The sequence below is a fragment of the Zeus faber genome (assembly GCF_960531495.2).
Source record: "Zeus faber genome assembly, chromosome: 6".
Classification (NCBI taxonomy): domain Eukaryota; kingdom Metazoa; phylum Chordata; class Actinopteri; order Zeiformes; family Zeidae; genus Zeus; species Zeus faber.
In genome coordinates this window covers 35,095,556-35,110,555 of record NC_137201.1, presented here as the reverse complement: position 1 = coordinate 35,110,555, position 15,000 = coordinate 35,095,556, and the positions used below count along the sequence as shown (strand labels likewise).

Genomic DNA, 15,000 nt, shown 5'->3' with positions numbered 1-15,000 from the left:
TCACAACCTGTGTGTCCATCACAGCCTGTCTGTCCATCACAGCCTGTCTGTCCATCCTGCAGCCTGGACCTTCTGAGCTGCAGCCTGTCTGTCCATCCTGCGGCCTGTCTGTCCATCCTGCGGCCTGTCTGTCCATCACAGCCTGTCTGTCCATCCTGCGGCCTGTCTGTCCATCACAGCCTGTCTGTCCGTCCTGCAGCCTGTCTGTCCATCACAGCCTGTCTGTCCATCACAGCCTGTCTGTCCGTCCTGCAGCCTGTCTGTCCATCACAGCCTGTCTGTCCATCACAGCCTGTCTGCCCATCACAGCCTGTCTGTCCATCCCAGCCTGTCTGTCCGTCCTGCAGCCTGTCTGTCCATCACAGCCTGTCTGTCCATCACAGCCTGTCTGTCCGTCCTGCAGCCTGTCTGTCCATCACAGCCTGTCTGTCCATCACAGCCTGTCTGTCCGTCCTGCAGCCTGTCTGTCCATCACAGCCTGTCTGTCCATCACAGCCTGTCTGTCCGTCCTGCAGCCTGTCTGTCCATCACAGCCTGTCTGTCCATCACAGCCTGTCTGTCCATCACAGCCTGTCTGTCCGTCCTGCAGCCTGTCTGTCCATCACAGCCTGTCTGTCCATCACAGCCTGTCTGTCCGTCCTGCAGCCTGGACCTTCTCATTTCCTCTTTATTTCTATTGTGATGTTCCAGCTTTTTCCAGACTCTGAGCTGCTGGAAAACCAGACACGGATCTGTTTTCACAGGAAGCTGCAGCAGGAAGCAAAACACATTTTTGTTCAGTTGGAAAAAGAATGAAATGGCTCCAAGGACGAGGCTCCGCCCCCCTCAGCTCCTCCAGATCCTGTGGCTGTGGGACCCTTATGATGATGTCATGATGATGTTATGATGATGTGGTGATGTGATGATGATGTCATGATGATGTCATGATGATGTCACGGTGATATTATTATGATGATGTTATGATGATGTTGTGATGATGATGTTGTGATGATGTCATGATAATGTTATTCACAACATTCCAGGGAGCTTCCTGAGATGGACTTCAAGGTTCCCTGTTACGACACCATGAAGTGAATAACGTTGGATTCCTTCTCGGTTTCCTGCGTCTTCCACAAGCAGATTGTTGTACTGTGATGTAACCATGTGATGGTAGCCATGTGATGGTAACCATGTGATGTCACCATGTGATGGTAACCATGTGATGGTAACCATGTGATGGTAACCATATGATGTCAACCATGTGATGGTAACCATGTGATGGTAACCATATGATGTCAACCATGTGATGGTAACCATATGATGTCACCATGTGATGGTAACCATGTGATGGTAACCATGTGATGGTAACCATGTGATGGTAACCATATGATGTCACCATGTGATGGTAACCATATGATGTCACCATGTGATGGTAACCATGTGATGGTAACCATGTGATGTCACCATGTGATGGTAACCATATGATGTCAACCATGTGATGGTAACCATATGATGTCACCATGTGATGGTAACCATGTGATGGTAACCATGTGATGGTAACCATATGATGTCACCATGTGATGGTAACCATGTGATGTCACCATGTGATGGTAACCATGTGATGGTAACCATGTGATGTCACCATGTGATGGTAACCATGTGATGTCACCATGTGATGGTAACCATGTGGTGTAACCATGTGATGGTAACCATGGGATGTCACCATGGGATGGTAACCATGTGATGGTAACCATGTGATGTAACCATGTGATGGTAACCATGTGATGTCACCATGTGATGGTAACCATGTGGTGTAACCATGTGATGGTAACCATGTGATGGTAACCATGTGATGGTAACCATATGATGTCACCATGTGATGGTAACCATGTGATGGTAACCATGTGATGGTAACCATGTGATGTCACCATGTGATGGTAACCATGTGATGTCACCATGTGATGGTCACCATGTGGTGTAACCATGTGATGGTAACCATGTGATGTCACCATGTGATGGTAACCATGTGATGGTAACCATGTGATGTAACCATGTGATGGTAACCATGTGATGTCACCATGTGATGGTAACCATGTGGTGTAACCATGTGATGGTAACCATGTGATGGTAACCATGTGATGGTAACCATGTGGTGTAACCATGTGATGGTAACCATGTGATGTCACCATGTGATGGTAACCATGTGATGTCACCATGTGATGTAACCATGTGATGGTAACCATGTGATGGTAACCATGTGATGTCACCATGTGATGGTAACCATGTGATGGTAACCATGTGATGTCACCATGTGATGATAACCATGTGTTGTCACCATGTGATGTAACCATGTGATGTCACCATGTGATGGTAACCATGTGATGGTAACCATGTGATGTCACCATGTGATGGTAACCATGTGATGTCACCATGTGATGATAACCATGTGATGTCACCATGTGATGTAACCATGTGATGGTAACCATGTGATGTAACCATGTGATGGTAACCATGTGATGTAACCATGTGATGGTAACCATGTGATGTAACCATGTGATGGTAACCATGTGATGTCAGACATGAACTTAAAGACGTCATCTCCTGCAGAGACATTCTACAGACCTTCTACTTCTTCCCTCCTCTCCTCTCTCCTCCGCACCTCCTTCCCTCATCTCCTCTCTCCTCCTCTCCTCCTTCCCTCATCTCCTCCTTCCCTCCTCTCCTCCTCCACTCCTCTCCTCCTCCCCTCCTCTCCTCCTTCCCTCCTCTCCTCCTCCCCTCCTCTCCTCTCTCCTCGTCTCCTCCTTCCCTTGTCTCCTCCTTTCCTCCTCTCCTCCTTCCCTCCTCTCCTCTCTCCTCGTCACCTCCTTTCCTCATCTCCTCCTTCCCTTGTCTCCTCCTTCCCTCGTCTCCTCTCTCCTCCTCTCCTCCTTCCCTCCTCTCCTCCTTCCCTTGTCTCCTCCTTCCCTCATCTCCTCTCTCCTCCTCTCCTCCTTCCCTCATCTCCTCCTTCCCTCATCTCCTCCTTCCCTCCTCTCCTCCTTCCCTCATCTCCTCCTTCCCTCATCTCCTCCTCCCCTCCTCTCCTCCTTCCCTCATCTTCTCCTCCCCTCCTCTCCTTCCCTCATCTCTTCCTTCCCCCCTCTCCTCCTCCCCTCCTCTCCTCACTCCTCGTCTCCTCCTTCACTTGTCTCCTCCTTCCCTCCTCTCCTCTCTCCTCCTCTCCTCCTTCCCTTCTCTCCTCCTTCCCTCATCTCCTCCTTCCCTCATCTACTCCTTCCCTCCTCTCCTCCTTCCCTCATCTACTCCTTCCCTCATCTCCTCCTTCCCTCATCCTCCTTCCCTCCTCTCCTCCTTCCCTAATCTACTCCTCCCCTCCTCCTTCCCTCATCTACTCCTTCCCTCATCTCCTCTCTCCTCCTCTCCTCCTTCCCTCATCTCCTCCTTCCCTCATCTGCTCCTTCCCTCCTCTCCTCCTTCCCTCATCTCCTCCTTCCCTCATCTCCTCCTCCCCTCCCCTCCTCCTTCCCTCAACTTCTCCTCCCCTCCTCTCCTTCCCTCATCTCCTCCTTCCCCCCTCTCCTCCTCCCCTCCTCTCCTCACTCCTCGTCTCCTCCTTCACTTGTCTCCTCCTTCCCTCCTCTCCTCTCTCCTCCTCTCCTCCTTCCCTTCTCTCCTCCTTCCCTCATCTCCTCCTTCCCTCATCTACTCCTTCCCTCCTCTCCTCCTTCCCTCATCTACTCCTTCCCTCATCTCCTCCTTCCCTCATCCTCCTTCCCTCCTCTCCTCCTTCCCTAATCTACTCCTCCCCTCCTCCTTCCCTCATCTACTCCTTCCCTCATCTCCTCTCTCCTCCTCTCCTCCTTCCCTCATCTCCTCCTTCCCTCATCTCCTCCTTCCCTCCTCTCCTCCTTCCCTCATCTCCTCCTTCCCTCATCTCCTCCTCCCCTCCCCTCCTCCTTCCCTCAACTTCTCCTCCCCTCCTCTCCTTCCCTCATCTCCTCCTTCCCCCCTCTCCTCCTCCCCTCCTCTCCTCACTCCTCGTCTCCTCCTTCACTTGTCTCCTCCTTCCCTCCTCTCCTCTCTCCTCCTCTCCTCCTTCCCTTCTCTCCTCCTTCCCTCATCTCCTCCTTCCCTCATCTACTCCTTCCCTCCTCTCCTCCTTCCCTCATCTACTCCTTCCCTCATCTCCTCCTTCCCTCATCCTCCTTCCCTCCTCTCCTCCTTCCCTAATCTACTCCTCCCCTCCTCCTTCCCTCATCTACTCCTTCCCTCATCTCCTCCTCCCCTCCTCTCCTCCTTCCCTCATCTCCTCCTCCCCTCCTCTCCTCCTTCCTTCCTCTCCTCCTTCCCTCCTCTCCTCTCTCCTCCTCTCCTCCTTCCCTCATCTCTCACCTCACTTCTCCCGCTCCCCCCTCCCACCCTGTCTCGGTGTCTTGCACCGATTGCAGCGTGCGACGAGTCTCCTCTCGTCCTTCCCTCATCTCCTCCTTCCCTCCTCTCTCATCTCCTCGTCTCCTCCTTTCCTTGTCTCCTCCTTCCCTCCTCTCCTCCTTCCCTCATCTCCTCCTTCCCTCATCTCCTCCTTCCCTCATCCTCCTTCCCTCATCTACTCCTTCCCTCATCTCCTCCTTCCCTCCTCTCCTCCTTCCCTCATCTCCTCCTTCCCTCATCTCCTCCTTCCCTCATCCTCCTTCCCTCCTCTCCTCCTTCCCTCATCTCCTCCTTCCCTCGTCTCCTCCTTCCCTCATCTCCTCCTTCCCTCATCCTCCTTCCCTCCTCTCCTCCTTCCCTCATCTCCTCCTTCCCTCGTCTCCTCCTTCCCTCGTCTCCTCCTTCCCTTGTCTCCGCCTTCCCTCCTCTCGTCCTTCCCTCATCTCCTCCTTCCCTCCTCTCCTCTCTCCTCATCTCCTCCTTTCCTTGTCTCCTCCTTCCCTCATCTCCTCCTTCCCTCATCCTCCTTCCCTCCTCTCCTCCTTCCCTCATCTACTCCTTCCCTCATCTCCTCCTCCCCTCCTCTCCTCCTTCCCTCATCTCCTCCTCCCCTCCTCTCCTCCTTCCCTCATCTCCTCCTCCCCTCCTCTCCTCCTTCCCTCCTCTCCTCCTTCCCTCCTCTCCTCTCTCCTCCTCTCCTCCTTCCCTTGTCTCCTCCTTCCCTCGTCTCGTCATTCCCTTGTCTCCGCCTTCCCTCCTCTCGTCCTTCCCTCATCTCCTCCTTCCCTCCTCTCCTCTCTCCTCCTCTCCTCCTTCCCTCGTCTCCTCCTTCCCTCGTCTCCTCCTTCCCTCCTCTCCTCTCTCCTCCTCTCCTCCTTCCCTCGTCTCCTCTCTCCTCCTCTCCTCCTTCCCTCGTCTCCTCCTTCCCTTGTCTCTGCCTTCCCTCATCTCCTCCTTCCCTCCTCTCCTCTCTCATCGTCTTCTCCTTTCCTTGTCTCCTCCTTCCATGGTCTCCTCCTTCCCTTGTCTCCTCTCTCCTCCTCTCCTCCTTCCCTCCTCTCCTCCTTCCCCCGTCTCCTCCTTCCCTTGTCTCCTCCTTCCCTTGTCTCCTCTCTCCTCTCTCCTCCTCTTCTCTCCTCTCCTCACATCAGTACTTTTTGATCAGATAATCATATTTCAACCTCCTCCTCCTCCTCCTCATCATCATCATCACACTCAGCTTCTCATTTCACTCAAATTCAATAAAAACATTTTCAAAGTGTTTTTCAGCCAAACATCCGTCACCGTGCTGCAGCAAATACCAACATAGTCACAAATGTTCCATTTCAAGGGGTTGCTGCACGTGGAGCCTGCAGCTCTGCACGGCTGCTGATGTTAGTACTTCAGTGGAATATTGAATATTAATATCATTAATAATATTAACACTTTGACATGAGATCGAAATTTTTTTAAAATGAGTTTTAAGTTTTTTCTTTCCAGTTAATTTTTTCTACCACACAATAATTATCCAACAACTTTCAATCGATCGTGATCAGTTCAACGTGCACGCTCGTGGTCTGTTTAACGTGCACGGTCGTGGTCAGTTTAACGTGCACGCTCGTGATCAGTTCAACGTGCACGCTCGTGGTCAGTTCAACGTGCATGCTTGTGGTCAACGTGCACGCTCTTGGTCAGTTCAACGTGGACATTCATGGTCAGTTGAACGTGCACGCTCGTGGTCAGTTCAACGTGCACGCACATGGTCAGTTGAACGTGCACGCTCGTGGTCAGTTCAACGTGGACGCTCGTGGTCAGTTCAACGTGCACGCTCGTGGTAAAGTTCAACGTGCACGCACATGGTCAGTTGAACGTGCACGCTCGTGGTCAGTTCAACGTGGACGCTCGTGGTCAGTTCAACGTGCACGCTTGTGGTCAGTTGAACGTGCACGCACGTGGTCAGTTCAACGTGCACGCTCCCATGGTCGTCTGGAGGTTCGACACTTTGATCTTCTGTTCAGTTGTACGAGCAACAGGTACAAGGAACTCTGTGAGCACCTGCTGCTCAAGCAACACACACATTTGCATGCACACACACACACACACACACACACACACACAACCACACATACACACACAGTCACACACACACTCACCTGGTAGAAGACTGCAGGTCCAAAGTAGTAGAAAGTGTAAATAATCCATAGCTGTGTGTTTACAGTGTGTGTGTGGTGAGCAGCATGCAGACTGAACGCTCTCCACAAGCAAACTGACTCTGAGCACAAGAGGCGGAGTTTAACACACACACACACACACACACACACACACACACACACACACACACACACACACACACACACAAACACACACACACACACACACACACACACACTCACACACTCACACACACACTAGTTTTAATGAACCTTTTGAAATGTAACTGAGTCTCATGTTTCCTGCTTCAGTGATTCTTATGTCAGCAAACTGTACTGATGTTCACAGATAAGATTCTACTGGTCTGACTGGTTCCAGGTGATTCTACTGGTCTGACGGGTTCCAGCTCATTCTACTGGTCTGACTGGTTCCAGGTCATTCTACTGGTCTGACTGGTTCCAGGTCATTCTACTGGTCTGACCGGTTCAAGATCATTATACTGGTCTGACTGGTTCCAGGTCATTATACTGGTCTGACTGGTTCCAGGTCATTCTACTGGTCTGACTGGTTCCAGGTCATTATTCTGGTCTGACTGGTTCCAGGTCATCTCCTGGTCTGACTGGCTCCAGGTCATTCTACTGGTCTGACTGGTTCAGGATCACTCTACTGGTCTGACTGGTTCCAGTTCATTCCACTGGTCTGACTGGTTCCAGGTCAGTATACTGGTCTGACTGGTTCCAGGTCATTCTACTGGTCTGACTGGTTCAAGATCACTCTACTGGACTGACTGGCTGCAGCTCATTATACTGGTCTGACTGGTTCCAGGTCATTCTACTGGTCTGACTGGTTCAAGATCATTATACTGGTCTGACTGGTTCCAGCTCATTCTACTGGTCTGACTGGTTTCAGGTCATTATACTGGTCTGACTGGTTCTAGGTCATTCTACTGGTCTGACTGGTTCCAGGTCATTTTACTGGTCTGACTGGTTCAAGATCACTCTACTGGTCTGACTGGTTCCAGGTCATTCTACTGGTCTGACTGGCTCCAGGTCATTCTACTGGTCTGACTGGTTCCAGCTCATTATACTGGTCTGACTGGTTCCAGGTCATTCTACTGGTCTGACTGGTTCCAGGTCATTCTACTGGTCTGACTGGTTCCAGGTCAGTATACTGGTCTGACTGGTTCCAGGTCATTCTACTGGTCTGACTGGTTCAAGATCATTATACTGATCTGACTGGTTCCAGGTCATTCTTCTGGACTGACTGGCTGCAGGTCATTCTCCTGGTCTGACTGGTTCCAGGTCATTCTACTGGTCTGACTGGTTCAAGATCATTATACTGGTCTGACTGGTTCCAGGTCATTATACTGGTCTGACTGGTTCCAGGTCATTCTACTGGTCTGACTGGTTCCAGCTCATTTTACTGGTCTGACTGGTTCCAGGTCATTTTACTGGTCTGACTGGTTCAAGATCATTATACTGATCTGACTGGTTCCAGGTCATTCTTCTGGACTGACTGGCTGCAGGTCATTATACTGGTCTGACTGGTTCCAGGTCATTCTACTGGTCTGACTGGTTCAAGATCATTCTACTGGTCTGACTGGTTCCAGGTCATTCTACTGGTCTGACTGGTTCCAGGTCATTATACTGGTCTGACTGGTTCAAGATCATTATACTGATCTGACTGGTTCCAGGTCATTCTTCTGGACTGACTGGCTGCAGGTCATTCTACTGGTCTGACTGGTTCCAGGTCATTCTACTGGTCTGACTGGTTCAAGATCATTCTACTGGTCTGACTGGTTCCAGGTCATTCTACTGGTATGACTGGTTCCAGCTCATTATACTGGTCTGACTGGTTCACGATCATTATACTGATCTGACTGGTTCAAGATCATTCTACTGATCTGACTGGTTCCAGGTCATTCTTCTGGACTGACTGGCTGCAGGTCATTATACTGGTCTGACTGGTTCCAGGTCATTCTACTGGTCTGACTGGTTCAAGATCATTCTACTGGTCTGACTGGTTCCAGGTCATTCTACTGGTCTGACTGGTTCCAGGTCATTTTACTGGTCTGACTGGTTCCAGGTCATTATACTGGTCTGACTGGTTCCAGGTCATTCTACTGGTCTGACCGGTTCAAGATCATTATACTGGTCTGACTGGTTCCAGGTCATTATACTGGTCTGACTGGTTCCAGGTCATTCTACTGGTCTGACTGGTTCCAGGTCATTATTCTGGTCTGACTGGTTCCAGGTCATCTCCTGGTCTGACTGGCTCCAGGTCATTCTACTGGTCTGACTGGTTCAGGATCACTCTACTGGTCTGACTGGTTCAAGATCATTATACTGATCTGACTGGTTCCAGGTCATTCTTCTGGACTGACTGGCTGCAGGTCATTATACTGGTCTGACTGGTTCCAGGTCATTATACTGGTCTGACTGGTTCCAGGTCATTATACTGGTCTGACTGGTTCCAGGTCATTATACTGGTCTGACTGGTTCCAGGTCATTATACTGGTCTGACTGGTGAGACAGCAGCAACTTCCTGTCTGTGTTGATGCGGCGCAGCAGGTCTGAGATCAGTCTGGTTCTGGATGGTTCTGGATGTTCTGGATGGTTCTGGATGGTTCTGGATGTTCTGGATGTTCTGGATGGTTCTGGGGGGTTCTGGATGGTTCTGGATGGTTCTGGATGTTTCTTGATGTTCTGGATGGTTCTGGGGGGTTCTGGATGGTTCTGGATGTTTCTTGATGTTCTGGATGGTTCTGGATGTTCTGGATGTTCTGGATGGTTCTGGATGTTCTGGATGTTCTGGGTGGTTCTGGGGGGTTCTGGATGTTCTGGATGGTTCTGGATGTTCTGGATGGTTCTGGATGGTTCTGGATGTTCTGGATGGTTCTTGATGTTCTGGATGGTTCTGGATGGTTCTTGACTTCCTTTCCTCATGTTTTCCTTTTTTGATTCTTCTATTAATTATTTACATTTTCTAAACATAAAGATGAAAAAGTTTCAAACTTTGAAGGTGAGTTCAAACACCTCGTCAGTCACAGCGTGTACTTCAGTTACACACGTACAGTACACGTACAGTACACATACAGTACACGTACAGTACACGTACAGTACACGTACAGTACACATACAGTACACGTACAGTACACGTACAGTACACGTACAGTGTATTATCATTAACAACCATGTGTCATAAGGGGACGTAGCGTCTGGCGCCTCCTGCTGGTTTCCATGGAGATGAGCGCCTTGAAGCCTCTGGTTTGGCTTCCTGCTCTGCCTGTTTGAAAAGCTCAACGTGTGATGTCACTGAGACAACACGTCACTGATTGGTCCAAAATTAAAATGATGGATGTGAGTGCAGCTGGTGTTTATTCAGGTGTTTCAGGACGAAGTTAAAAACCAACAAACCAACCACACCTTCTATCCTTTACACACACACACCATTTTATTATTCAAAAGCATTACTTTTCATAATAACCCCCCTCCTCCTCTCTCCTCCATCCTCCTCCATCCTCCTCCTCTAGCTGCAGCCTCCCCTGGGCTCCAGCAGCCTGTGGAGGACGCTGCTCTCCTTCAGGTCCTTCAGGGCGGAGTCGTCCTCTGCGAAGACGGGGACGTCGCGTCCGTCCTCGTCCGCCTCGCTGTCCGACAGGACGCACAGCAGCCCGTCGTTCTCGTAGGTGGGGAAGTAATACCTGGGGACACAGGAAACAGGAAGTCCACCAGGACGTTTCCATCACAGGTTTCATGTAAAAGTCACATTGGAACAGGAAGTAGAGTGGCGCTGCTTCCTGTTCAGCGTCAGGCTTTTAAAGATTCAGATCCTGAGTCACAGGTGATCCTGTTGAGCACCACATGTCAACCCAGTGGTGGAGACAGCTGGTGGGTGGAGTGGCTGTCCTCTCTGCTCCGTCATGTGGCCTCTTTTTCTCCATGTACACATTCCACCAGGACAATTATTCATTTATCTATGAAGCCTTATCAGTCAAACAACGGGGAAATTTGCCATTTCTCTGCATTTGACATCCTAGTAACTGACGTAGCCAGGAGCGGTGGCTGCATGTAGCGACGCCCGGGAGCAGGTAGGAGGTCAAGTGTGCTGCTCAAGGACACATAAGCACGCGACCGGGAGGAGCCGGGGATCAAACCGGCAAACTACAGTCCAGGCGACCCGCTCTACCACCTGAGCTACTGCCCCCCCATCATCAGTAGTTTCAGCAACATCTCCTGTTCCAACCTGATGAACCTGATGGACTTTCCATGTTGAACGACTGTTTCCATTCAGTTAGGAACCAGGTGGTAAATAACTGTCCTGCAGATCCACGCAGATAACGATGTGTTGACCCCGTCACTCAGTCATCAGAACCTGGGGCCTGGTCCTCCGTGTTTCATGCACCTGAGAAACGGTCAGACTCAGGTCTGGACTGGAGAAGCTGATTGTGGCGCAGGCTGTCATCTGGCTCGGAAAACTGTGCTGCTTGTTTCACCCGCCTGAATCAATCTTCCTTGGACGTTTACTTCTAACACCATCCAACACACGACGCCCATTTCGACCTCTCTGCACCGGCCTCTCTCTTCCATTCAAAATTCCTTTCCAACTCTCGGCGCTCAGGTAAAGATCCCCACACGGCCGGGCTCCCCGTGACGTCCTGGACCTCCTGCGCCCACGCACCGCCAGGCCACCCCTCAGCTCCTCCGTCCGGGGTCTTCTCAGTGTCCCTCCGACACGTTTTAGAACTCGGGGAGACGATGCTTTCTAGTCAACCTGGACTCAGTGGACATTTTAAAAAGCGGTTCAAACCATCTGTTGAGACTGGCTTTTAAGGGGGGGTGTGTTTTTTTATGTTTGGAACAGCGTCTCCCCTTGTGTGTTTTATCTGGTTTTATCTGGATTTTATTTGATTGTGAAGCACTTGGCGACAACGGCGGCGCAGCAATAAACTTGACTTACTTACGGAAAATGGCATCCATCAGTTCAGCTGTTTTCATCATGGAATGTAAAAGCACAGTGTCAGGCAGTTTGAATACTTCCCGTGACTTGTTTCTTTCCGGTCAGTACCTCCAACTTTGGAACAAAAACTTCCTTTGAGCTGAGTTCTTCTCCTTCAGGCTGTAGTTACAGGTTAGAGGCAGCAGATGAGTTTGACTATTGAGGGAGTTGAACGTCACATCACCTTGTTTTAATGAGGTGACGGACGAATCATTCAGTTTCAATCCTAGTGATTCATAATGTGTATGAGCCCAAATGAGAAATGATCAATAAATAAAGGGTGAAACAGGGATACAAAGTTTATGGTCTGTCTGATTCAAATCTGTGATCATATCGCGTGGAGCAGCGCGGGGGGGGGGCGGAGTCTTACTGAGGCTGGTCCCACACCGAGGACGCCGGCAGCCGCATCACGTGGCCGGTGGCCGCCATGTGCTGGAGAACCTCGGCTTTGGAAGCGAATCTCTGGCTGCAGCCGTAGCAGCGGCTCTGGTGGAGCTCTCTGCGCAGGAAGTTCACCAGCTTCACCTGCTGGTAGAAGGTCAGCGCTGCAACACACAACGTCAGCCAGATCACGCACCGCGCTCTTTACAACAACCAGCGAGAACCAGCCAGAACCAGCCAGAACCAGCCAGAACCTGCTGTTCTGCTTATTGATGACGCAACAAGTGGACGAACTTATTCAATTACATTTAAGATTTACATCATCAGCACAAAACCATCCAATCATGATAAGTATTTAGATCCACAGTTACTTCCTGTATTCCCATGTACCCTGCGGTATCACTTCCTGTAAAACTTATACTACGGCAGTAGGACTTACTGAGTTCTGTCTTCAGTTGGTGGAGATGGAAGCCGTGTGTTTCCTGGAACAGGAGGAGGAGACTTCAAATCATTTCCCGCAAGTCTCAGAGCGCCGGGCCACGCCTTCCTGCCTCCACCACTATCACTAACACCTGATGGTGTAACTTCAATAACCACCTCCATCACTCTGTGTGTGTGTGTACCTGTGTGTGTGTGTGTACCTCTGTGTGTGTGTGTGTGTACCTGTGTGTGTGTGTGTGTATACCTCCGTGTGTGTGTATACCTGTGTGTGTGTGTGTGTATACCTCTGTGTGTGTGTGTACCTCTGTGTGTGTGTGTGTGTGTGTACCTGTGTGTGTGTGTGTGTGTATACCTGTGTGTGTGTGTGTGTGTGTATACCTGTGTGTGTGTGTGTGTACCTCTGTGTGTGTGTGTGTGTGTGTACCTGTGTGTGTGTGTGTACCTGTGTGTGTGTGTACCTCTGTGTGTGTGTGTGTGTGTGTGTGTGTACCTGTGTGTGTGTGTGTGTGTGTATACCTCCGTGTGTGTGTGTGTATACATGTGTGTGTGTGTGTGTGTGTGTATACCTCTGTGTGTGTGTGTGTGTGTGTATACCTCTGTGTGTGTGTGTATACCTGTGTGTGTGTGTGTGTGTGTATACCTCTGTGTGTGTGTGTGTGTGTGTGTATACCTCTGTGTGTGTGTGTGTGTGTGTGTATACCTCTGTGTGTGTGTGTATACATGTGTGTGTGTGTGTATACCTGTGTGTGTGTGTGTGTGTGTGTGTGTGTGTGTATACCTCTGTGTGTGTGTGTGTATACCTCTGTGTGTGTGTGTGTGTGTGTGTGTGTATACCTCTGTGTGTGTGTGTGTGTGTGTGTGTATATACCTCTGTGTGTGTGTGTGTGTGTGTGTGTCAATACCTGTGTGTGTGTGTACCTCCGTGTGTGTGTGTGTGTGTATACCTCTATGTGTGTGTGTGTGTGTATACCTCCATGTGTGTGTGTGTGTGTGTGTGTGTGTGTGTTTACCTCCGTGTGTGTGTGTGTGTGTGTGTTTACCTCTGTGTGTGTGTGTGTGTGTGTGTGTGTGTGTGTGTTTACCTCCATGTGTGTGTGTGTGTGTGTGTGTGTGTGTTTACCTCCGTGTGTGTGTGTGTGTGTGTGTGTTTACCTCCATGTGTGTGTGTGTGTGTGTGTGTGTGTGTATGTTTACCTCCATGTGTGTGTGTGTGTGTGTGTTTACCTCCATGTGTGTGTGTGTGTGTGTGTGTTTACCTCCATGTGTGTGTGTGTGTGTGTGTGTTTACCTCCATGTGTGTGTGTGTGTGTGTGTGTGTGTACCTCCATGTGTGTATGGATCTGCTCCGTGCTCTCAGACTGCCGCTCACAGAACAGACACACCGCACACACTGGGTGGGAGCGCCAGTCCGACCAATCACTGCACAGAGCAGAGTGACATCATCACCCCGCAACTCTCTACTTTTCATTTGTACAAATATAAATGAATACATCAAATATAAATCCTTGGGGGCCCGTGCCATAGAACCGTTCGGGACCCCTGCCTGCGGCCCCTCGCTTTGCGTCTGGACTCACTCGTCTCCGCTGTCCAGCATCTCGCGGTCGTCCTCGGACTGCACCTCCTCCCAGCTCTTCCCCATCTCCTGCGGGAAGAGAGGAAGAGGAGTGGGATGAAGGATGACGGATGAAGAATGAAGCTCCACTCCACGGATCCTCAAGGGGGCGGCGCTGAGCGTTACCAGGTAGTTGATGACGTAGAAGCGGTCGTATTGTTGGTTGTTGGCCCTGATCCTGCGGTGCGACTTCTTCCTCATGTGGTCGCGCAGCGTCGTCTTGTCTCTGAACGGCTTCTCGCAGTACAGGCACTGCAGACTGACGGAGCGGCAGCTAATCAGCAGCAGCCTCCACTCAAGCCCCGCCCACCCCGAGACAGAACCAGCCGATTCACACCGGGAAACGGAGGCTGCTGTAAACTTTTAACGTTTTCAAACATTTAACATTGAGTGGCCAGATCGTTAAAACATCCGTGAGGGATTTAACTAAACGTTCTTTACCAATTCGGACTCCTGAATAGAATTTTACATTATATTTGCTGAAATTAGTGCATTTTTGAAGACTTGGCAACATAACTGTTTCTCAGTTAGTATAATGTGTTGATCTGAGTGTGTACTATTTCCACAGTTGGATGATGTTGTGTTCTGTGGTAGTACTCTGTAGTACTCGGGGGGGTTCCTACTTGTCCAGTTTGCTCTGCAGGAGGTCGAGGAACTCTCCACAGAACACGATGTTGTCGGGGAGCCCGATGCTGAAGGAGTGTTCCCTGTTCATGTGGTTGAGCAGCAGCGACCTGCAGAGACCAGGAACCTGCTTTTAATATGCACATCTCACTCACTCTACTTTCCATGGTCCTCACGCCACTATTCATAAGGACATTTTTTACTATGTCCAACAATTACTATTAGGAAAAGTGTCATTATCATAAAAAGTTCATCTTCAGGTGTTTGTGATTTCCAATCTGCGACCGTGAGAGTTATTCAATAAAAAAGTGAAAACAACGTGGCGTAACTGCAGCACGAGAACTGAAAAACTCAGAGAGGGTTGGTGCCAGCAGGGCACGGCGTGCACGAGCGGCGTGCCG

At 50.3% G+C, this 15,000-nt stretch overlaps 2 protein-coding genes across 4 annotated transcripts in view; both read right to left on the bottom strand.

Moving 5' to 3' along the window:
- The window catches only part of itga11b (integrin, alpha 11b), a 33,284-nt gene extending 26,643 nt beyond the window's left edge, over positions 1-6,641 (bottom strand). Inside the window, exon 1 of the mRNA XM_080002272.1 lies at positions 6,546-6,641. Within this exon, the coding sequence (XP_079858398.1) occupies positions 6,546-6,594 (49 nt within the window). The 5' untranslated portion in view covers positions 6,595-6,641. The remainder of the gene's footprint in view (positions 1-6,545) is intronic.
- A 3,408-nt stretch (positions 6,642-10,049) lies between these two features.
- znf277 (zinc finger protein 277) overlaps positions 10,050-15,000 on the bottom strand; it is a 6,477-nt gene continuing 1,526 nt past the window's right edge. For all 3 annotated transcript variants that reach the window (XM_080003082.1, XM_080003083.1, XM_080003084.1), the window contains exons 6-12: positions 14,599-14,709; positions 14,102-14,234; positions 13,938-14,005; positions 13,686-13,782; positions 12,362-12,404; positions 11,912-12,086; positions 10,050-10,246 (exon numbers count right to left, since the gene is read on the bottom strand). In XM_080003082.1, coding sequence (XP_079859208.1) covers positions 10,072-10,246; positions 11,912-12,086; positions 12,362-12,404; positions 13,686-13,782; positions 13,938-14,005; positions 14,102-14,234; positions 14,599-14,709 — 802 coding nt within the window. In that variant the 3' untranslated portion in view covers positions 10,050-10,071. The remainder of the gene's footprint in view (positions 10,247-11,911; positions 12,087-12,361; positions 12,405-13,685; positions 13,783-13,937; positions 14,006-14,101; positions 14,235-14,598; positions 14,710-15,000) is intronic.